At 35.1% G+C, this 25,822-nt stretch overlaps 1 protein-coding gene across 1 annotated transcript; it reads right to left on the bottom strand.

Annotated features, from left to right (window-relative positions):
- Positions 1–290: 290 nt before the first annotated feature.
- c2h10orf67 (chromosome 2 C10orf67 homolog) lies at positions 291–25,588 on the bottom strand. Its single transcript, XM_066689151.1, has 16 exons — positions 25,463–25,588; positions 25,185–25,305; positions 22,012–22,155; positions 21,744–21,818; positions 19,648–19,803; positions 16,971–17,118; positions 15,840–15,898; positions 15,269–15,334; positions 10,387–10,452; positions 6,994–7,101; positions 6,813–6,895; positions 5,442–5,507; positions 5,018–5,105; positions 4,040–4,120; positions 3,854–3,956; positions 291–613 (listed from the first exon to the last, which is right to left on the bottom strand). Exons 1-16 carry the CDS (start codon positions 25,546–25,548, stop codon positions 504–506), a joined length of 1,560 nt encoding a protein of 519 aa, XP_066545248.1. The 5' UTR covers positions 25,549–25,588; the 3' UTR covers positions 291–503.
- Between the last annotated feature and the right edge of the window lie 234 nt (positions 25,589–25,822).

The following is a 25,822-nucleotide window of genomic DNA, read 5'->3' as shown; positions in this document are numbered from 1 at the left end:
AAAAAACAGAAACAACACACAATGCATTATACAATACATTATCTATTTACAGTCCTGATGTTGGGGAAATACTCATGAACTTGTAAGGTGCATCCAAACAACATACTGGAAAGACCTACATTTACTTGAATATTTTGAAAAGCAAAAAAAGTAATGCTACCACATTTACTACATAAAACTGATCCAGAAATGTATTTATTTTAATATTATGGAATTCAATTACAACATTCTGTATATATATATATATATATATATATATATATATATATATATATATATATATATATATATATATATGTGTGTGTGTGTGTGTGTGTGTAATTTTATTATGGGTACTGACATTATTTAATTGTTTAACTAGCTATTTGAGTGATCACAGCTTTATGGTATGAAGATCATATGTTAATTAATACAGCAAGTCATTATTGTTAGAATATGAGAGTATGTTTAATTCTTTCTTATGCATGTATAAAACCCAGCAGGTATTTACTGTGGTGCATTAGTTAGTGGAGTACTTGGTGTGGGGTAGTCTGCCTGTAACTGGATGGTGGGCATGGCAAAGGAAGATTGCAACTTGCATCCTCTTCCTCATCTTCAGACATTATCTGGGATTCTGGAAAGAACAGTAAATCACTTACTTGATTTCTATTCACTACACACAGCATAGACATATAAACTACAAAATACAATGAAAATCTAAATACTTTGATCAAAATGCATTAATAAAACAATGCAATCCGGTGTAAAAATTAAATATTTTACTTTCGTGTATTGAACATTTCTTGCACAAATAAATCAGTTCTTACCATTATCTAAGTTTTTTTTGTATGGTTTGTAGATATTCTAAAATATAAAATGTGATACTTACATTAACATTCAAGGAATATTAAGTTAAACATACACTCTAAGTAAAATAAATATACTTTGTTTTAATATATACAAAATAAAACAATACGAAGTTAATTATACATATTCATATCATATCTATAAAATTTAACAAGAGAGGAGTTGTCTTTAAAAGGCTAATAGCATTTCACAGGTAATGCAATTTGGAAAGAAACATTTCCCTGTTTTCTTTTCCAACAATGTGCATTTTTGTAAAGTGCTATAAATTGCAATTCAAAAGCAGTGATCTAACCATCCCCAATCATTTTTTATACCGATCAAATGAATACAGATACTCCCATTGGGAGGGGCGACATGACATTTCCCTTGGCAATTCTAAACAGGTCACAGACCTTTCATAGACCCCAAGGCAGTGGGAGGGGGCACTTAACTAAACCGTGTAACCGAATCAAACCAATGGTTACCCCTTTTCAATACCATTGGTATGGTGTGCACAATACTATTCACATAGCAGCACAGAAGAAATGGTCAAATGGGACTGGGAAGACAGTCTGTGTTTAATGTTAAAAAGCTCTGAAGCTCCATAGATTATACACTCGAACTCGGGAGTCAGCTTTTGTTAAAACGTTCAGATAAAACACAAGTATATGTTTTTATGTACTTAACAAAAAGTTGCAAGTTTAAAAGCAGACAAGAAGAGACAATGCTGCCCCGGTGATGACCTATAGCTTTCAGGTTGCTTGAACACATCAGAATTTCTATTGTTAAGGTTGATTAATTGAGACTGATAAGTTACCATGAATAAAGATTGTTTTTCTGTTTAATGTGGTGGGCCTGATTTTGTAAATGCCTCTTTCACGTGGCTTTGTAGTGCAGCATATGGGCAAGACGTATTCAGTAACAAAAACTTACACAATTTATTATGCTTGTACGGTTCAGCAGTTGTTGTTTTTTTTTTTTTTTTTTTTGTATCTACTTTGTTTGCACAGTTCAATTGTAATCTGAGTTGCTGGCCACAAAACATTTTATTTTTTTAAGCAGAAGTAAATGCTTGGTCTAAACTTAAAAAAATAAACATGTCCAGAACCTGTTTTAACAGAAAATTCATAATAAGGTGTTCAGTATACATGAAAACTACTGATTTAAAGCTATAATCCAGGAAATGTAATCTCATGTCCACGTTATAATATTAAAATAAATACTAATATTTGTATTTGTTTTGATTTGTGAAAAGACAAAAGTATATTATCTATCTATCTTCCACTGAGATAATTTCAAAAATGAATGTGCTGCAGGTAACATGTACATGTATTATAATTAAGATAATTAATATGATTTATACAATAATTTATACAATAATTATTGAGCTTAAAAACCTTAAAGACAAGAACCCTCTAAATCAACCGCACATTTTTCTAAAACAAATAATAAAGGCAAATCATAGAAAAAAATATGTAATGTTTTCTCACTAAAAGACTCAATAATCAAGACCACCTTAGTTTGCTTCCCCATAGAATAAAAACAATTTGCTTCGTGACAATGTTTGCAGAATCTCTCCAAGTGACAAGTCTTGCACTGGCTGGTGCCTTATCTCTAATGTTTCAATTAAAGAGTGTCAATTGTGATCTATGCTCTGAATTCCCATGGTTTAGTCCAGGGGCTCGCTGAATTCTGCAAAGGTCAGTGCCACAGTCCATTTCTTCCTGCTGAAGACCAGTGGCTTTTAAATTTGTCACCCTCCAGCACGCTGCTTGTCAAAGATATAGACAGACTCTATTATAGTTTATCAGGGGCCCTGCCAGACCTTCTATTACAAGGCTTGCAGATTATAGACGTTGTGTAATGTCTAGTGTGGTTAAGGAGTTAAGTAGACAAGTAGATAAATCCACAGAGTTGCACTATCTATCAATAATAAATTTGCCTGTTGCTTAACAGATATTGCAAGTATTTGTAAAACAAAACATAAATTGTACACCACTATCTTGAAAATGCAAGTTATTCACAAAAACAAACAAAGAAAAAAAAACATTCAAAGTATCTATACAGAACTCTGGACTAATGAATATGATTTACCAGAAGAAGCTGAAAGCTGCATCACTGGGAGTAAATGGGGATATATATGTATGTATAACTACACAAGAACACAGATTCATTGTCTTTGGGTATTGGATTGTTCAAATGCTTTAGCAAAACAACAATGTAATCTTCCAGATTAATTTGTTGGCTTCTGTGCATCAAATACTTTTGTTTGAGCGCTTCCATATTGACAGGAAGAATGAAGTCTTTCTGTTATCTATAAGAGTCATGTCTGTTTAGCTCATTAGCGAAGTTCCCAATTATCAAAAAGTCAATAGCTCACAAATAGAGAGATTAAGAGCTGCATTGTGAGAAAGATACTCCATGTGTTACTGTCAAGAAAAAAACCCTGTAGGAAATACACGTTTTAAATCAGCTATAACAATAAAATGTGTAATATTGAATCATATTTTTACATTTTTACACTTTATTTGATATAAAGCAGCAATTAAATGTATTGTGCTGTATAGGAGTACATTTAATAGGCATTATTATATATACTGGATCTTTCTTTTTATTCATACTTATTTAAGTAAATATTTCTTCAATTAAAAAATAATAATAATTTGTAATTCACCATTTTAAAATTAAATCCTCAATCTGATGTTTCAGATGAAGCTTGGAGGTCCTTGGAGATTAAAAATATCACAACAAACATGATAACCGCCAACATCTCTCGTTCTAAAATAGGTTTTGCTGACCAAAAGGCTAGTAACTTTATAATACTTTCATAAAGCACATCACATGTAAATCAGAAAGATATTGTAATTATTGAATCATTACGGATATTGTCAGATCATCACTGTATTCACATCTGGTTAAAATCGGTGTTTATAAAGGCTCACTTGTTAACATTCAGAGAATCATCTATTTTCACAGGCAGTTTAGGCAATTTACATCTCTGTATCGAGTCTTGCAGAGCGACACTAACCTCTGGATGTGAAGGCGTCTGTCCCAGCTCCGCTCAGAACACTGACATCGATCACGTCTTTGGTTCTGTCCATCTGTGGTGAAGTTCTTACGGATTTGTCAGGCTAGTGAAGAAAATATTGCATTCATATAATGTGCAGCAAACCAACACAGCAGAAATTAATACCCAGAAACAGATTTAACAAACCAGTGGTAGTCCAGAGGCACAATTAGATGTCCCGAGTCCCTCCTCTCCTGGGTTCCTAGCATGGGCACCAGGAGTGTCAATCTGTACATCAGAAACACTCTGGCTTTAGGCATGAACTGGAAATACTCCAGTTCAAGAGTAATTAAAACATTCAAACATGTGCAACAGTGACCATCAAACAGCACCTTGAACTTTGGCACATTTTTTTTTAAATGGTTCCTACCACACACAGCCAGATTAAATAGAAATAACCTTGTGATGGAAGCTGATTTTGATTCATATCGCGCATCATGCATCTTGGTGACATTTGCACCAGGCATCTGCAAGGTCATAGGTGGCTTAACATGTTTCTCTTTCTAAAACATGTACCCTACTCCACTAAAGGTACTTGATCAACCTTTTTATGACATGTAGGCCTACACAATACATGTACCATAACTAGAATATGTCCAATACATTATACACAATAGTACTTTCTTCCGGTAACTAATCTTCATTCTGTTTCTTCCTTTTTACAAGACTGATTTAATGTCAATTCTGCTCTTGTAGAGGTTAAATAAAGTAATGTGAGAGACATAATCAGGGTAAGTGAGAATAAACCAATGTGAGCCAAAAACCTATGAATATTTATAAGGCAACAACAATCAGGAAAGGAGGTGGAGGGTTTAATGGAGCTGCACCTGTTAATTTCTGTTTTCTCTTATTTCTGCGTGCTTTTGTCTCGGACAAGGAAGAACAGAAGAGACCAAATACACACTCCTCTGATTATAAAGAAACATACCAAAGGAAAACTGCATTCATGCATTTTAGAAACATATGGTTATTATAGTAAATCATTCTTTGTGCATTATGAAATATATGTATGTTATGGAATATATTTGTGCTTTTTTAGGATTGTTTTGAATTAATTGGTTAATAAAGTTTATTTTACCCCACCACCCTCCTATCTCTCTTTCCTCATACAATTATAGTACATACCACATAGCTGATGGAAGTGTGGTGCAGTGTAGCGGCCTGTCGTTGCAGCGTCTGGCGCAAAAACATCTCATCCTTTATCGCGTGGAAGCTTCACGTTTACAGAATGTAGTAAAGGAAAAGGAAAGGTAATTAAAATAAAAAATAAAAAATCCTGAAAGCTTAATATATTTGTGTTCATTTGTTCAGTCTCAATATCAACTTTATTTGACTACTTTCTTCACGTCTGTTGGTAGGTTGACTTTAAAACGAAGTCTTGACAGAAAAGGACGATTGAACAAAGGCAATTAAGCTGAACAGTTAATGAAAGCAATATATTAGCTATGGTTTATAGTTTAGTAAATAAACAATACGAGTGTGAGGATTTAACATTGTCATATACATAAGCTCATGTATCCACATTATAGCATTCACTAAAAGACAGCACCTTTGTTTAAGAATTTCAAACTTCTTTTCCCAGGTTCGATTTGCGCGATCCAGCTGCATTTTGAGGCTATGAGAATAAAACAAAAACAAAACAACCAAGTTTAGATATTTTCAAGATGTGTAATACATAGCTTTGGATAAAGGCATGCAGCAAATTAATAAATAAACATGAAATTAGTGGCTAAATTTGAAGACACCTGATTATCCCTGGTATCGGTAAACTGGTATACAGTAATTACATGATGGTTGTTTTAGGTTTTTGTGTTAATGTATTAGGATAAGACTTCATACAACCAAAATTCTGGAAAGATTTTCATGTTTTAAACCCTACATGAGAATTAGAGCATTGTTAATGGATAAGGGCAGAGACACATGTTTATCAAGATTATGTCTTTTTAGGGTGAGGGTAAGGTCTGGAATGGTTCTGAATGGATATTAACTGACAATATATTGAGATCCATTAGTATGACACATTGATCCTCACACATGTCTTGTATTCCAGTGCAAAAATTCTGAAGTTATATCTGACTGAACTGGTGATATAGAGGTGAGAATTTATATTAATTTGGGTGTACAGCATCCCTTAAGTCTACAGCAATAGGTAGCAGAATGAAATCCCTGTCAAATCTGTCAAATTCTTCTACAGTAAACAAGTCACATCAGCACTGAAGAAAGATGAGCGGTATTTGTTCAAGTGTTTTATTTTCTGTTACTTTAAACACTGAGTGGCCCACACAATGTAGACAATTTTGGAAAAATGTGAAACTTATCTTACCTATTGACTATAAGACAAGCTCCCTAGCGGTTGTATAGCTTTTTGTTATATTTTCCACCCTGCACAGTCTTCTGATAATGTACTGAGATGATCCAGTATTTAGAAATGTCAGGATTTTGAGTTTTTACCCAAAATGTTCATAGAGCAAGTAGCACAATATATTGGGAAATAAAAAAATAAAAAAAGTAATTTTCAGGATTTTACATCATGACGAAGTAAGCACTCCAATCAGTGTTTTATGTAGAATTCGTAACTTCCCATTCTCTACAGAATGAAGTATGGCAGGATTTTCCAGACATGGACCTGTGCCTGTGCCTGTGCCTGTGCCTGCTGATTTTGCTTCAAAATGATCTCTCAGTTACTTCATTGCAAGTCATTTATAAAGTTCAGAGTCAGAAATTTAAATGTACCAGTAACATACTACCAACTTTGTAGCCAATTAAAATGATCTAATTAAGGGATTTACTAAGCAACTGAGAGCTCATTCGGAATGAAATCCTGGAGACACATAATAATTTAAAAGGAGGTAAGGTTTTCTATGACAGATATTTAAAATAACAACAAATGCTGATGCATGCCACATATTATCAATGTTACCTTTCAATTTGTCTTCTCTGCTGCTTCTCAATCTTTTGAGATTGTTCAAACTGTGCTAGTAGCTCTTGATCACCACTTGTTGCCTATTGGGAAATTAAATTAAAATAAAATGTGTTCAAACTAAGTTCTTATTTCAAATAAGGAATAGATGCGATCACAGAAAAGCATACAAAACGCTTACAGATTTTTGCTGAGTAGCTCTTCTAAGCATCTCTTCCTGTTGAATCAAAGCCTGTTTTTCTTTTTCTGTTTCTGCCAGTTTCTTTTTTGAATCCTGCTGGGCAAGCGTCTAATGTCAAGAAATTAAAAATATGCCATTAACAAACCCTGAAATACCTCCACCATCAGGATGAATACAAATGGAAGGATATTGATAAATAAACAGATTTTAATAAACAGACAGATTTTCATAAATAAATAATACAAATGTATTGACAATCTAACTTCTCAATCCTGTTTTGTACAAAATAGAGTTAAGAATTCTAAAATATAAGTCTGTCTTTAAATAATTTACATAACTGAAATAAAAAACAAATCTATGACCCTTGGGAAATGTATTGTGTTCTGTATGAGTAAATAAACACACTCTAGTTAGTATGATTTCATTACAATTGCTATGTCTTTATGACAAAATTAAACCTTTCTAAGCATGGCAAATCAAAATGTCTTTGTGGTCTCTCTTGTTAGCTGTTTTTGTCTGCATGTCTGCGGAGGTGTGAAGGGCATGTAAACTACTAGCTTTTCTAAACAGTTACCTTTCCAAGGAAACCAAGAGGGAATCTAAGAAGTGGGAGTATTTAAAGATCTATCTTTGTAGTTTAGAGAATAGAGGACTGAGTGCATTGTTCATCCGATAATGCACAACCTATTCTTGGAAGGGTGTCACAAATTTCCATTTGCTCCACAACAGTCACAAGAAAATCACAAGAAAATACATCTAGAAACTCATCATTGTTAGATATCCCTGGATGAATGTGTCATTCTCTCAGCTGGAGAGAGATGGGAATAATCATAGGATGGAAGCTTTGGTGTGGTGATTTAATGGCCACATATGAAGGCACTGGCTGAACATGGAGTAGCGATGAACCCTTTTCAGTGCTGATAAATATGGTTGATCATTTTATTCATGTTCATGTGTACCACCATCACAGTCACAAGCATGCTTTTTAAAATGCAGCTCAAAATATGAATTCAAACAGTTAATACAGATGTGTTAGAAAAACAATACAACACCGGATAGCATATACAGTATATATGATAAGATTTTCACAGAAAATGATAAATATCTATAATAACAGGCACTTTCCTGCCTGTATTGTTAGCTCTTCTTTAAGTGGACTTTCAACTCCCCATTGTACAACACAATGAATCAGGGCCCTTCCACTCCACACCATCACTTTGTTTTGTCAGCTGCTTCACATTCCACTTTCTCTGCATTTGAGCCTGTCGTCTCTATGTGGTCAGTTTGTTGACAGAATCTATCATGTGACATGTATGAATAGGTAGAGGTGGTGATCCATTGTAATACTATGCATGTTGCAAATAAAATATGGTGGTTTGCATCTCATACAGGCTACTCAAACACTGTCTATATACAGTTAGGTCCATAAATATTTGGACAAGGACACAATTTTCATCGTTTTGGCTCTGTACGCCACCACAGTGGATTTGAAAGGAATCAAGATGTGCTTTAAGTGTAGATTTTCATCTTTAATTTGAGAGTAGTTACATTCAAATTGGGTGAACAGTGTAGGAATTCAACAAATTTTTATATGTGGCCCCCCCAATTGTAGGGGCTCAAAAGTATTTGGACAAACTAACATAATCATTATATAAAATGTGATTTTCAATTCTTGGTTGCAAATCCTTTGCAGTCAATGACTGCCTGAAGTCTGGAACTCATAGACATCACCAGATGCAGGGTTTCTTCCCTGGTGATGCTCTGCCAGGCCTGCATTACAGCTGTCTTTAGTTCCTGCTTGTTCTTGGGGCGTTTTGCCTTCAGTTTTGCCTTCGAACTCAAAACAAACCAATCAGAGAGATAGCAAAAACATCAGGTGTGGCCAAATCAACTATTCGGTACATTCTTAAAAAGAAAGAACGTACCGGTGAGCTCTGGAACACTAAAAGGCCCAGAAGACCATGGAAAACAACTGTGGTGGATGATCAAGAACACCCTCCAGGAGGTAGAGTATCTGTGTCAAAGTCAACAATCAAGAGAAGACTTCACCAGAGTAAATACAGAGGGACTCATTGGACAGTGCTTCACAGTGCAGATGGACAATGACCTGAAGCATACTGCGAAAGTGACCCAAGACTTTTTTAATGTGAAGAAGTGGAATGTTCTGGAATGGAATGGAAGTCAATCACCTGACCTGAATCCATTTGAGCAGCATTTCACTTGCTGAAGGCAAAACTGAAGGCAAAACACCCCAAAAACAAGCAGGAAGTATTGCAACCAAGTATTGAAACTCACAATTTAATTCATGATTATGTTAGTTTGTCCAAATACTTTTGAGCCCCTACAATTGGGGGGACCACATCTAAAAATGGGTGTAATTCCTACACCATTCACCCAAGCACATCTTGATTGTTTCCTTTCAAATCCATTGTGGTGGCATACAGAGACAAAATGATGACAATTGTGTCACTGTGCAAATATTTATAGACCTAACTGTATATACAGTACATTTAAGGTACAATAGTGCATTTATTTAACAGTTCCTAAACATACCTAATACATTTGTTTTAAAGCAGATAAATTAATATAAAGTTGAAAAAATATAACTGCTACAAATTATCATAACTATATTTGAATCAATATGAAATTATGAAGGCCAGATATTTTCCTGTGTATGACTATGAATTTGTAAGATAAAAGTCCAATATTAAATACAATATCAGACAGTTGGACTGCTTCACCTAATGCCAGGCATTCCCCTAGGGTTCCCTTCTCTAACAGTACATCATAAAAACAAAATCAACAACAACAACATCAATCTGCAATGGAAGGTCTAACAAATACCATGCATGTTCTTTTCTTCCACCAGAAGTATTACTAAGTATGGTATTTCTACCTTTATGATATTTTACAATAACCCTAATCCACCCTCCTATCCACCTCTATCCACACTCTTTGATGTTTATTTATCAGTGAAACATGACCTCATATCATCACTTATATGTAACACCCATACATTAAGTTATAGCATTAATAGCAAAGCTAATGTAGAAGACAACAAGGACATAAATAATAGTATTTGTAACATTGTTAGTTTACCTATAACCATGCCATTGCATGCTATAAAAGAGGCACAAAAGACAGAATCATCCTGATCAATGGATGTTACTGTTAACACAATGCTACAGGTTGTACTTTAACAAGCCCACATTGCTAAAATCAATACTGAAGAGACACAGCATTCACATATTATCCCTTTTTCTTTGCTTTAAGAGTCTGACATTTATATTGATTGAGCAACTGGCCTTCCTGATATGACTTTGAAACACTAAGTTTAAAAGATAGACAGGACTTGATGAAGCCATGATTATTTGCACACATACACATATTTACCTGTTCCTTGATAGATTGTTGAAAACTTTCAATTTCTTTTTCCATATCTTCTTTCATTTTCTTTAACTGTAGAAACAAAATGTTTTCAATTAGTCCTCCAACCTGCATGGTATACTATATCACAAATTCACAAATTGTTCAGAGGTATAGGTGTCTTTATGTTATTGTAACTAATCGGCTGCTGTGTGAGTGTTGAATGAATGAAGCAATTTTAGAGAATACAAAAACTACAAGTTATGTCATAGACTAATCTATGCAAGAACATAGATAATGGTATGTATTCCTCCCTCCAAAAAAATATCAGAAACTAATTTACAAACATACACAATGTAAGGATAAGTTGTATGGAAATCAACATAATTTTTTAATGAAATCTAGTCAACAAATTGAATCAATGAGTAACATGTCTTCCACTATATGCATCATATATGAGCAACAATCCTTGGGGGAAAATAGAGGTACATGAAAGGCAAGTGGACATATCGTTACAATATACAGATTCCACTGTAAGGATAATAATAACGCCCACTGCCAACTTAAAAACATGCTGATGTGGAGTTTCTTGATTGCCCTGTGTGAATCAGATGAGCTCACAAGGTGACACCAAAAAAACATGATCGATTGGCTAATAATACTTCCCAGACCTAGGAGTGATCTGGGGTGTGAAGGAGAAGGGTCTGCACCTCCTCCCTGAACACCAATAGCCTCAAGAGTGACCGGGACACACTCTCATCATACCTGTATGGCAAACAGAGACACACAGCTCTTCCACAGTCATGTTTCAGACCCATGCAACAGAGGCAGTGAGTGTGGCCATCAAGTCGAATCAAGTTTGGTGGGATGCCCCAGCATGTTTTTAAACCATATTCAGCATGTTTGCTATATGGGCCTGCTGCGATATTGTAATATTTTCATTGCATACAGGCTTCATAATGGTCACAGTTAACAGCTACCTGTAAACAGGACTTTGTTCAGGAACTTACAGAGTTTTTGTCAGATGGTTCTTTGCCACCTTGCTACTGGTCATTTACAGGGCTTGAATCAATAATGTGATGGTGCTTGTAAACTAGATAGACAGCTGCAAACACTTAGAACAAAGGCCGTGTGTAACACTGTGCCTGACTCCTCTGCTAATCAGTAATAAGGGAAAGTAGTTCAATTAGTCACCTACATCAAGCTACAAGAGGGTCTCTGCCACGTAATATTAGTGAAAGGCAGCTAAGGACACCTAACCACTGACCATTCTCCTTCAACTGTGTGTGCACAACCTCTCTGGATATCTAGCCACACTGGTTGCATACTTTTAGGGGTAGTTCACCTGCATGGACTAAATTAGCCATACCACACCTGCCATTTGCTGCCAATGCATTTACAAACTATGAAATTATGTCACTGCCAAGTAAGTGTAAAAATTGTAAATGTAATTACATGCAAATTGAGTCCTCTGCCTTCATGCGTCACAGTGGATATAATGTGCTATTTCTTTTTGTGTCAAATATACAGATGATTCCTGTGCAAAACAAATGTTGGATTCACCAAAAAAAGCACCTGGATTTCTCCTAAATTGATTGATACCATGTTGTGTTTTCAGATGGAAAAAAACTATAATTAAAAAGCTCTCTTAATACGGTAACTGATGATACATTTGGTATGAAAAAAGTAGATCACTGGCATTCCCACAGTGAATTATGGAGACAGATCTGTTTTTCAACCTCTGGTCCTGGTATCCATGTTAGACTTCATTAGATGCTTTGTGGTGAAAAAGCAGTCCACAAGTTACCCAACAAGGAGGACCTGAACTGAGGAGGTTCTGCATGGACGAGTGGTCAAATATGCGTCCTGAGATGTTGATCAACATATTAAACGGCCTGCTTGAAGCACCTCCTCCATGTGATCAAAGCCAAAGGAGTATTCAGAATGCACTGACTTGAATATATGGTTAGGTATTTAGAAATTAATTTTTAGACAGTTATGCTATTGATACCAAACAGTTTTATTTTTACTTTATGTGTACAGGACAATACTGAGAGTACACCTGCATTTGTTAAATTTGTATTTACACTGCAACTGGGGTATGAATACATGGGAAGAAATTGCTGTCATGCACAAATCTATTATATATATTTATGACTTATCTTCATTACACCAATAAACATGTAAGTCTCTTTTTTAATATAATAGTTTTTCATTGCTCACATTCAATATTGACATTCTACAATATATGTTAGATTTCTGTTTGTACATTTATAATTATATAGTATTAGCCTATATATGTAAACCATATATAAAGTAGTTCCTAAAATCATTCAGTGTTTAAAAGAGCTGGAAACACATTGGATTGAGAATTTTAATATAATTTACTGTTTATTAATACTTAAAAGAGATTAATATTTACTTGTAAGTATGATGTAGTTTATTGAGAAACGATGTTTAAGCTTTAAAAAACCCTTAAAATGAATTTGAATTTATTTGTAGCTGATTTTCCATATTTATAAATAAATAGGTTTCTGCTTGTGTCCGAGATCTATTCATAATTCATCATAAGGAATTCTAAAATGGTAAAACTAAGCGTTGATCTTTTTGACTTGTGGTCAGAAGTCAAGTGGTTAGGCTGTGGCTATTAAGTCTTTTCACCAGGAAAAGCTTACATCCAGCTGTGCTTTCTGAAGAAACACTGGGAAATCCTATGGTTTCTCATTAGAAACCTCCCTCAGAGATTTCCAGCAATGGAAACAAATTTTCTGCATCATTGATCAAAGTCACAAAAATAATGCAAAAAAGTTCAATTTTTACATTTTTATGCACAAATCCCATGTAGAACTTAACATTGAGTTTGCCAGACATAGAACAAAAGATACTATGACAATGAAAGATAAAAGAAAAAAACCTGAATCGCTACACTAAAAATGCATAATGCTTTTCACTGATGATTGAAATGACATTAAGGAAGTCTTTATTAGTAGGTTTGCTTTATTTTTATGTATTAAAGGTCTTGAGCACCATCTGCTCTCATGCCATAACCTTTCTATTCCTGCTCGTTTGTTTTGTGTTTGTTTAAGCACATAAAATATATCAACAGTCAGCTATGGCTGTCACATATTCATTGGCACAGAGGCACTGACGTGCTTTCAGCTAAAAATGGTCATCATAACATTTACAGAGCAACACACCTACTGACAACACAAGGTGCCCTTTTCCCAATTGTAAAATTATTATAGTAACTTCTAAAATATAAAGCAAAGAAGCAGCTACTTCAGGGATCATTTTTTTCTTTAATGACAAATAAAGTAAACATATAAAAATGCTCTCTTTTTAAAGATTAGTTTACATCTGTGTAATAAATTCTTATATATCAGTAACTAAGAAGTATGTTAATAGTGAAGTTGGTTTACTTTACAGGTTTTGTTGCATGTCAATTATATTTTTATCAAAATACAAGTGTTGCACAGTATTTTAATACTTTTCTAATTCCAATGCTATTCATTCCATCATCATCCCTCAGACTGATGCTGACTCAAATTCAGTTCTCTCCATTTCAAATGAAACTGTAAAGGTTTTTAAAATGTTCTGAAAAAGTTTTGGCATGAAACCAGTTCAGTTAATCAACAAGCAGATAATGAATCTTTATAATGGTAGTAAAAGATCAAAATGATACCTTTACAGTAGACATCAAAGTAATGCCAATGAAACCCATTTACCAAATGGTGTTTCATGTCTCAGATTAAAGATGAAGTTTGTCCATGCATTGCTCTTATCTGCAGTCTGATACACATTATTATGTTTAACTATTAACTTTTATGTTCTAATGTTAAACTGATAAGAAACCGTACAATAATTTAGACATCACTTACTTCACCTACCAGTTGCTATCCATCATGACACTTTCAGTAATCTCTCAGCATCTTTCATTTTTTGTAAAAAAAAATGAAAAATGTATATGACTTTCCTGAAATCTCTATGAAACAGTGACCTTAAATTAATTTGCCACAAGCTGTACTGGTCACATGATTAAAATAAATGCAATTATTAAAATAAATGCTGATGGTGATTTTCTGTGGTTGTTGTTATATATATATATGTTTTTCCACATTTAACAAGATACATTTTTTAAGCATATTAAACACAACACTTTCATCAAAAACAAAAGCATCTCTGGCACTTCTGTTTAGCAAGTGCAAGCTAGAGAGAACCACAGGGTGAGAAACAGTCAGGAGGCTGAAGAAAGGGCTGCCGGCAGGAAGCCCTCGGGCCTTTTCTCATTTTGTTTCAATTCTAAACTATATAAGCAGAGCTGCAGTTTGCTGTCACAGATCCAAAAATGCTGAACAGTTAGGCCGCACAGTTCATCTTTAAGTCAAAAAAAGAAAAATTAACAAAGAAAACATCTAATCAAAATTAGAATAGATGGACCGGCTGCTCTCGACCAACAGAAATCTCTACTGTCTCTGGACCAAGTGAGCTGATCCCGTAACTGTGCTGAGCTTTGTTCATCCTTCTGAATGAGGCTCTGACATCAATAAGATGTAGCGAATACATATGTTCGCAGAAGCCTGAAGAGGATTATTATACAAAATAAAAATCATAAAAAACGTGACACTGGCTGGTGCTTTTCTAGTCATCGTTTGTTTTTTGATTACCCAGTGGAGTTCTTATTATTTATTTTTTCTTGCACCCCAAAAGTGTCAAATGTTTTCTGAAAGACACTACATGGTGAACAAAACAACAAATGTAACATGTAACATGATTTGTTAGACTCACTAGCACATTAACATGTTATCATCTTATATGATTATGCAACATTTCCAAACACATTAAATGTATACATGTTATATAGATATATGTATTCTGTGCACCAGTTATTAATAGATTAAACTGAACTTACCATATTTTTGCATGCTTTTTTTTCTCCTTCTAGTTCAGTACTTAGTTTCCCATTTTCAGCTTGTAACTGAAATGCAATCACAGTGTCACATTTAAAATCCAAACATAATTATATACAACTTAAAACCACGCATTATTAAGATTTAAGAATCACTGGTGCTTCAATAACATTGTTCTTAGATATGATACATGTAAAATGAACCAAAAGGGTGGTCATCTGTTTTAAAATGAAAAGCTTCTAATATAAAGTATGCATGAATATCGTGGCTTTTGATTGTGTGAGATCAAAAGTCCTGTTAAATAATGTTAAGGAACAATCACTTTTGTGGGATAACTTTATATTTTACTTTTCATTAAAGTCGTCAGCTTTAATTGTTTACAACAGTCAATGTTAGATACAAATTTAAATGAAGTGAAATGTATTCAGATGAAGCTGTGACAGAAATACAATAGCAACCCTGACGCAAAGAGGAAACCACAACACCTCTCAACATAGACATGCCAGAGGTTCTTCCTCACCGGGAGAAATAAAAAAGACGAACATTGATTTTGATCAGAAACAAGATATGTACCTTCCTAATGGTGATTTCATCTTTTCCTGCTTTTTCTTCCAACATGCGAAAATTGGGACCTATAAACAAAAGAGCAAAAAGGCAGACCGTGAAATTACATGCCCACATCCTTTTGTATTCTTCTTGAGTGCGGCAGGTCAGCCAGAGAAAGTCCACTTGAACTCGGTGTAGCTCAAGGTCCTGGCAAGATTGTGACCCCGAGCTCTGCCCTTGACATTCACTGGCTCCTTCCTGCTGTTCGGCCGGCTGGACCGATAGATGTTAAGGGGTAAGTTCAAGGGCCAAGTGTGGGTCTGTGCCCAATTCTCTTCAGCAATACTAACCCTGGACATCCCTTAGAGTTAGTCACAGCCAATACAAAGTCATTTAGCAGGTGGTTCTTTATTATTTGAAAGCGTTGTAGATCAAAAGATGGGATGCTCCATTAAATCAGACAACAAACAGCATTTAGGAATATGGTTGATGTCATATTCATCTTTTTCATATTTACTAGCTGCTGTGTCTAATTCATTTGAAGGCACAGACACTAGAGTAGGTCTGTTTGCAGACAAATTGTTACTTATGTTACTTTCAACCTGTCTGATCAACATTTATTCTGGTATTTTGAGTTCGTGTGGTATTTGTTTTGTAAGCTCACACATGACAAAGTATTGTCAGATCGTTACCTAAGTTACATAAGCAGTAAGTTAACATCAGGCATTTAGGCAAACAAAACCCCAAGCACCTGCATTAATCCTTGGCCAAAATACACCTGTCAAATGTTTACTGACTCTTATGTGAATCCCACTTACTGGGAATATTATCAAACTGAGAAGTTATTTGAAGTAAAAAGTGGTCTTAATATGGTGTCATATGCATTTATGGCATGAAGACACCTCAACACAGACATGTAAGACTAAAACAGAAATACTATTTAGTAAAACAGATTATGATTTGTTGCATTTGTTTTCACTTGGGCGTTTACATAAGGTGGTCTACAATTAACACATTTTAATGGCTTATGGAAAAAGAAAAATACACACATACCTAATGGCTATGACTAACCAATTAATTGCCTAAAGCCTATTTAACCTACAAAAGTACAAAAGTTATAAATATAGGGAAACACAGTCAAACATCGCACTACAATACCAAGGTGTTCCAGTTGTTTCTGACTGCAGCTGAGGCTGTCTCCGAGTCTCTCGATCTCGACATGCAGCGTGTCAATCTCATTTTGTAAGTTTTCATTTTCATTTGTGAGCCGTTCTTTCTCAGGATCCTCATCAGGCTGCTGGTGCATCTGAAAAATTACAGAACTCTTTTTACTTCTTACCAGCAAAACAAAAGGCACGCACTTCAAGCTGCGAGGCAAATATGAGTGGTCTTCAACAACAAAGCTATCGTACAACTTTCTGCCTCCTACGATTTATTCTGAATAATAAAAGGAAAAGCACAAAAAGGGAAACTTGGGCTTAGAGGAGTTTCGCCGGAAGAAAGAAGCCAGTACATTATATACAAAGACCATAATTCATGGGGACATTTTTATTGACAGGAATAATACATATCATACTGTTTGTGTGCCCCTGTCATTCAGGTCAATTTATTATGGAAGTCCAGGGAGGCAGCTGGGGCTTTCCACCCACATCTCTCCCTGTGCATCTAACAAGTGCCCTTCGTTACTAGGCAGAGAGGGGGAGTATGGACGGGCAACACCAGGGGGTTTGCAAAGTGCACAGCTTCAGAGGGGGGGCTTGTTGCCTTTGTACCGTTCCTCAGTGACTTTGCTGCCAGTGTCACGAGGATCACATCACATGTCAAAGCAGTGAAGTTTGCAGACTGGAAGCCGCATGGAGTCCATCAGGTCCTGTGATACCGACGCAGTTGGTTTTCCACTTTGTGCCGGAGCCACCCGGAGGCAATTCATATTCTGAACATTAACATGGCTTTGCATGCCTGTCACACTTAAGACTGTGCAGGCGTTCAAAGGCTTTGAATGCATCGGGAATTTTTTGTCTTGTTTTGTTTTAATGTTTTGTTTTTTTCTCTTTATGAAAGCAGTCACCACCTTGTTAGTACAATTTTGAATAAAAATAGAGAATGCTAACTTTTAATTTTAAAGAATAAGGTTTTGTTTTACATGCAAATAATCTAAAAGGACTCCATTCAGCTAACTTACATATATATATAAATATACATACATGTAACACATCACTGTCAAATAGAAGTGTCTTCTTATAATTAGTATTGTTTGACACTATCTTTATCTATCTACTTACCCCCCCCTCTCTCTCTCTCTCTCTCTCCCTGTATATATATATATATATATATATATATATATATAATTCATATTTAATATTTTAAATGCTTGAACTGTATATAGGGACATAAGTTCAGCTTGATTTTAGTGAGTTCTCTTTAGATAAAAGTGAATACAGATGTTAGATGTTGAAAAAGATCCTAGATAAACAAATGTACTGGACATTTGATTTTCAAGATCAAATGTACTATAAATAGCTAGATGAATGCAATCAAATGTTTTTACCCTGCCATATTTTGCAAAGCTGGTGATACATAAAGTAACTGTGTCAATGGGGTAACTGGGAAATGGCACGCTTGTTTAGTTTCATTCAGCTCTCTGCTGCACAAGATGGAAACCGCATGAGAAAACATGGAAATACTACAAACACACATGTAATGTGGAATTGTACCAACTGCTCCTCAACCTAATAGGCTTGGGCATCGGTTTCATTGCTTTGGCAGAGTTTGAGCATCAACAGATGATAGTATGCAGAGCAGCTTCTGTATAAGCAACACATAAATGCTGCAATTAATTTTGTGAATTGAAGTGTAAAATTTCTAGATTGTCCTTTTATTTTTTTTAAATATCTACAATTCTCTCACATTACTAAGTTAGAGGAGGAATTTGGGTTTCTCATAATTGAGCAGTTTAACTTGGGTTCTCGACTCACATCCCTTAGCTCTGGCTCCACCATCTGTTGTAGACTAGAACTGCAGATGATCAGCTATGCAGTCTCCTGTCGCAGTGAGTCCCTCATTAGCAAACAGAACAAAGAGACACTTCTCTGCAGCTACAGTCATCTGTTACACTTTGAGTGGCAGGTTTTGTGCTGGTGTTCTCTCCACCATCTGCCCACAGCAGCAGCCTTTAGTTTGATCAAACTAAAACACTGAGGGCAAGGGGACTGGGAAGAGAGGCTGGTGAAACCCATTAAAAATGGCAATTAAGAGAAGGTACCTCACCTTTTGACACCTAATATCTAATTAATTAAATCTTTTTGTAGATTTTCTTGTCATAACATAAAGACACAAGTGAAGGTGAGATGAGACTTTGATTTCTCTCACTACCGTACAAAGCCCTGTTATGCTTTGGTGAATTTGGAAGTTGTTTTTCTTATTTTTTGCTTCCAAATGTAGGTAATCTTTTCAGGATATTGAAAGGAAAAGGAGCCCGCTTATTAAGCTCACCTTGGTCTAACCAGGATCTCTACATTACTTAAAAGTGTACCGTGCACAGGTTAGAAATATAACTATCTCTACCACTGCAGAAATATAATTATATAAGAGTGTCCTGGAATGTATCTGCAATAATAGGTTTTCCAAGAATTAATGATTTAATGCAGGACTTGGTGCTACATTAACAGTTTATTATTCATTAAGTTAACTCTTAAAAGTAAACTTGTATATTCTGGCTTCAAACTCTACAGTGAAAGTCAGAGATATCCAACAAATCTATTTGCTACAAAGAGCACAGGAGTCTGAATAAGAGAACCACACCAGTAAAGGGACATTTAACAGAAAATAAGCATACCTGTTCCAACTCTTTTTCTTCATACTCCTTTAGCTGTGCACTGAGAGATTCAATCAGAGCGTTTTTCTCCTGGACTTCATTAATTAGTTCATGCAGTCTGATTGTCTGCCTGGTGTCAGAAAACTGGTCATTTCCATCTTTTCTTGAATAGTATTTCTACATCACAAAACAAAAACAAAGGTATAACTAAGAACATAAGAATAATAAGAAAGTTATTTGTATTGCTACTCCACAGAATACATCATGTTATATTACTAAAAAAGTAAAAAAGTAGACCTTAAAAATACAATTTAAAACAGTTTGAGAATTAGACTCAATTTGCTCTTATTTAACATCACACTAAACATGCAATCTATTGTTTTATTTAAGATTAACACAGTAGCAGCAAACATATCCTACATTCTGCAAAAAAAATTGAAAAAATATAAATTGTGGTTCAGACATTATTTGCAGACGCTGAAGCTATTAACACATATCGCAAGCAATTAAATCAAACTCTGAGTCAGTTATCCTCATGAGTAAGCAAACAGCGCAGATGTTAATTAACAGCAAGGCAGAGTAATGTATTGCGATAGTATTCCATTGCAAAGTAATTGCCTGGATTCTAACTTGCTATGTGACCTTAAGAGAACAACTTGACCTTACACTACATACTGACCAGCTGTAAATTGTTCATCAACTAGACACCTTTTGACTTGTCACTAGTGGGTACCAATGCATTCTAGACATGACTGGGATGATTTGGTAAGGTAGCTTTAACAAAGTCTTATTCACAAAAAGAGCATCAATTATAGAATTTAGCAAGATCCAGAAAAAAATTATCAGACAATGTTTGAAAACCACTACTAACCCAGATTACTGTATTTATACATATTATAACCTAGCAAACCAAAGAAGTTTCTAAAATTGTTTCTAAATTAGCATTTAGACAAGTAACATTTATTAATACATGCAGAAAATGTATTTCTACATACTGTTCCACCACTCAGCGACATCTTTATATTAGACAGCCTACAGGGAGGTCTCCGGAACATCATGGAAACATAGCATACAATAAATGTCATAAAATCTAGATTCTCACTAAGGAATATGGTGATGTGCATAGAACAGAAACCTGATCTACCAGTTCTGTTTTCTTCTCCCCGTTATTTATGATGATTAGTATTTATACCATTTATTGATATACGTTTACTGTTTGTACTGGTTGAAATGTACATTGATTTAGTATTCCAGACTAGTTAATAGCATGGCTGATTGAACAAATCTTTCAAATGCTGAAAGTATCTACTGCACGTCGTGGAGACAGAAGGTGCGGAATGACCTAAAATAACAGACGCGACAAGATACAAACGTCAAGGGCCAGACACCTGGCACCATTCCAAAACAGCAATGACTAAACTGGCAGAATGCATTAATAAAATACTTATTATTGGAAATAAAAACAAACAAACAAAAGACAAGTGTTTACTGAAAATTGATATGCAATTATTTGTTTTATAAACATATCCAAGAAATACAATACACAATTTATAAACTTCAGGTACTAAAAACGTCCAATTTAACAAAGGGGATTAGAAAGAATGGGTTAACAGATGGCTCAAACAACTGATTTCACACTGCATGGGCACAACTAAAACAAAGCTTACACATTGGCAAATTAGTGTTGTGTAGCTCTAAAATTTGGGATTCCTTTTTAAAATGGCAAAGAAAACAAATTTCCTTCACAAACATAATGCTAAAATAATTTCAGCTAAAGGGTATTTCTTTACTGCTACAACATCTAAAATTGCAACGATGCATAATAGCAACCTCATAATAGTTTTTTTTTTTGCCTGTGCAAAATGCAGAGTGTATGCATTTATATACAATATACTTTCAGTATGAGATAATCTCGTTTAATAATTACATTAATCTCACATTAGGTAAACTGATCTTTGTCATCATAACCTGGTGATCTCATAGTGATTGGAGGCCCATGAGAAAGAAGATATATATGAGGGAAAAAAGTGAATATTCATAACACATTATTGAATGTATTGAATGAATCAATAACTATAAATCAAATCATACATACCACATATCAGTACAACACCCACCTTATAGCTGGTTCTTAGCACAACAAGTGCATCAGAAAGCTGCTGCTGGTAACATTTTCGGAGAACTGCAACTTTCTAAATTAAGATAAAGATAGTTCATTACCAAAAATGAATTAAAATGTTTTGCCTAACTATTAATGATAACAGAAATAAAGCACATTCCAGTTCTCAATATTGTTTGTATTTTACAATTCAAAAAATAATAGTCACATTTTATACTATCAATATCAATTTCAATTTGATTAGGCACAAAAAGACAAATTCAAACCTCCTTGTGCTGGCGCTCTAAAGCTAATACTTTTTCATTCATTCTTGTGTACAGAGACATTGATTGTTGCTGTAGTTTTGATTCATAGTCAGTCTGCAAAAACTTAATTTGGAAATCCAGGTCTCTCTTCACTGACTTCATATCCTATGGAAAATGAAAAATATAAGATTAAGGAGGCATTATATTGTGTTTAACTATGGGTAAAGTTATTATATACCTTTAAAAGTACTGTTTCTGGTATAGATGTATATTATATTATATTTATATTGTTTCTGTAAGCATAACACCACAATAATTTACACCAAAACTGAAATCTGACATTTTGGAAATAGTCAAACTAACTAACAACGTGCAGTGCAATGCCTCCCACACACATGACGATGACTGGTAATTCACTGCACTCTAATCATGCAAGTCAATCCGTTGGACTGTTTTGGTGGTCCACTCCATCCATAGAGACCATAACAATAGAGAAGAGAGGGCCCCTGTAATAACTGAAAACAGCAGCTTACCAGCAGGAATCTATCAGACATCCACAGACATCTCTTTCAAAGTTAAAGGGCTTAAAAACATGATTAGATTAAATCCCATAGGCACATACTAAAAATTAGAAAGAGATCTGAATTATACAAAAGATACACAGTACATAATTAACACTTGATCTGACAAAATAAAAATAATTTAATTTAACTTGAGCTAAACAGGGAGTTACATATATACATAATAATTTAATAAAGTTAAACATTATTCACGACACACACATACATACACACACACAAGTTTCGATGATAGGTCAATTTTCTCCACAAAAATAATTTTAAAAACAGACGTCAAAAGGTCTTGGGAAGAATTTTTCAGAAGTACAGAGGAATTGTCCCTAACTGCTGCTAGTCGGTCAATTTGTTTATCTCTGCAGGGAAGGGCTGCAGAGGGCCTTAGCACATATTTTATCTTTTCTTAAAGGCTACTCTTACATGTAAGGCTTTGCTGTTTACCAGGACAAAGCTACCATATGTCCACTCAGCAGGGAGTTAAACAAAGTAGAGGGTCTTATATATAGGACTGAAGTCATATATTGGAATTTTCCTTCTCAGATGAAAGGAGTTCAACATGAATAAATAAACAGGGGATAGCTATTCAAGCAAGCAAACGCTATAACTTAACTTCCTTAGTTTCTTTGTATTATAATAACAGTTAATTGCCTGTTTTGCTAAGGTAAGATAGGATGTGTGTGTGTGTTCTTTGGACTGTGTCTTTAAGGTATGAGATTACCATTTAGACAATACATTCATCTTTCTCTAGCCATGATCTGTTTTGATTTACAGAAACAGCCAATTGACTCAAATAAAAACTGTTGTTGCTGTTTGTTTGTTTGTTTTTATAGCTAATTCACAGAAATATGCGATTGTACCAAAAGCCTTGATCGTACTGAACCCATTTAAAGATGTTTTACACTTTGATAGAGAACTTATTTTAAACAGTGAACTCTTTGGAAAATATGTATTTAAATGTCCACTTTCTACAAAGACCACATTTGTAGAATATGTTTAAAATTAAAGTGTTTTATAATGAGGTACCGGCACATACCGCATCAAATTACCAAACCAATGCTATTTGAATTACTTATTTGTATAGTTCAATTAATTCTAGAACATATTTAAAAAAAAAAGTGTAAATTGCTCAGGAAAGTTTCCAAAAAATGTAAAGTATTAAATAAAATTGTCCTGAGAAAGAAAGACTTATTTACAACATACTGCCCTTCAAAAGGTTATTTCCATGAACATGCGCATTAGTCTGTGGAGTTGCAGCTAGACATACATCCGCCGCTTAATGAACAAGTAACACCTCTACTACTCAATCCTTAGTTGTTAGTTTGTCATCAGGCACTCACTAAATTAATGTGCAATATTTATGACAGAACCTAGTTAGTTTATGACTAATGAAGGAGATACAGAGTCAATATAATGTTAAATATGGTACAGTGTAGCATGGTAAAACATGGTAAGACAGTGTATTTGACCGGTATTTTCAAGGAAGGTACAGACACGTTGCGTCCTACAACAACCTCGACTTACGACAAAGACCGCAGAGCCCATTATTATTCAAGTACAGCATCATTTCCTGCACCGCATCGCTCTCCTCCAATTAGTTTATATAAAAAAAAGTTTTCCTCTTCCAACATGCGCCTTCGTGTGCAAGCCAGCATCAGGATACAGAGTAAGTGTTGTTTAATCTAGCATCGCCTTGTTATGTGTAAATATCGGCAATTGTCCATGTATACGTAGATCAGAAGGTAGAGATGCCTGGGTGAGATTTTACCTTTATTTAATTACATTGTTTGTATTTGATTGATTGAATCATTCTTGCACATTACCCTGTGTGCATGCAATTTGTATGTATTATATAGTATAGGCATATGTGTTTAAATATAGGCTAATTTATGGTAACAACTTTTAACATTTAGCATGACTTACGACAGTAATAACAAAATATGTTCAAATCTGACCTACAGAACTCGGAACTCGGAACGCACCTGTATCTTTTCGAACAGTTTTAAATCAGTACTGCGGATTGGCTAGCGCATGTAAGCTCCATTGTTGATTGGCTATAGCACATGAGGTTCACTGCTGATTGGCTGTCGTACGTAAGGTTCGCAGCTGATTGGCTATCGCACGTAAAGCTCACTGCTGATTGGCTATCGCACGTAAGATTGGCTGCAGATTGGCTATCTACCATACGACATTATACCCTTCGCCAGGATCTTGATGGTTCCACCACAGTATTCAATGGGAATTGTGATATATCGATAATAAATCAATAATTATGAATCATATACGTGCAAAAAGCACCAGCAACATGGTGTAGCGTTAGCACTGTAGGAGGAGTTTGTGTTTATCGGAACAATAATATTAAAGATCTTGCAGGAGAACAAGATGCAGCATAAGCGGACTAAAAGTAATAGCAATGACAATAACAACAACACATACTATATTGCATGAGAACAAGACTCTGCCTGTTCGCCTATGCACACTCATAATAATGACAACCACTATACTACTACTAGGTAATGCAATAGAAACACTATATTCTCACATGCAGGTTAATGGACAGAAACAATGTTGCAGAAGGAAACTGGGGTTTTGCAGTGCGACAATGTTACCAGTATTATTTACCTCGGCTAAAGTGTGGGTGACTGCAGCCAGCTCCTTCACTGCTGGTATTTCAGAGACATCACACTGAGTGCAGGCGTCCCTCCCAAAGGACCCGCAGCGCAGCTGACTCCCCAGGGAATACCTGCAAGAATGCACGTTTACTTCAGCATCGACACACTGTTGCACGATGAGTTATTTCATAATCAAAACATTAGCCTACACATTGCACATGTTGTGTTGCGGTTGCTTTTGTGGAAGTGCAAGACTAAATCAAACCTTTCAGTGTCAACTATTATCACCTTGCAATGTCTTCTATTTCCTTTGCATACACATCCTGCTCCTGTTCATCGTGGCAATGTCCCTGTTTGTGAATCGCCGGGTCCATGTTGGTCTGCACGGCGCGTCGGTTTCTATAGCAGCCTTGCTCGGACTGGATAAGACCCGGATAGACAGTTGAAAAACACAAAGGCAAATGTGTGTTTCCTTCTTTGTGTCAGGAAAGAAATATTGTTTCATCTTACTTCTAACCTTGGGTATCCAAAGGTACAAATTCTTAAGCAGGTTAATCTAAATCTGGAAAGGAGGTGATAGTGTAGAGACATGCATTAATGTATCATGAGATCTCAATAACCATTTTACTTCAGACCTGAAAAGTGTCG

Source organism: Amia ocellicauda, chromosome 2 (genome assembly GCF_036373705.1).
Source record: "Amia ocellicauda isolate fAmiCal2 chromosome 2, fAmiCal2.hap1, whole genome shotgun sequence".
Classification (NCBI taxonomy): domain Eukaryota; kingdom Metazoa; phylum Chordata; class Actinopteri; order Amiiformes; family Amiidae; genus Amia; species Amia ocellicauda.
Note: the sequence above shows the minus strand (reverse complement) of the source record. Positions and strands in the feature narration are given on the sequence as shown.

Excerpts from the sequence above, each read along its gene's own strand:
- c2h10orf67 (XM_066689151.1), bottom strand. The coding sequence starts at position 25,548 with ATGGACCCGGCGATTCACAAACAGGGACATTGCCACGATGAACAGGAG. Across the intron at positions 6,896-6,993 it reads GAGCTACTCAGCAAAAATCT|GCAACAAGTGGTGATCAAGA; the intron begins GTAAGCGTTTTG and ends ATTTCCCAATAG. Across the intron at positions 3,957-4,039 it reads GTGCCTCTGGACTACCACTG|CCTGACAAATCCGTAAGAAC; the intron begins GTTTGTTAAATC and ends TTTCTTCACTAG.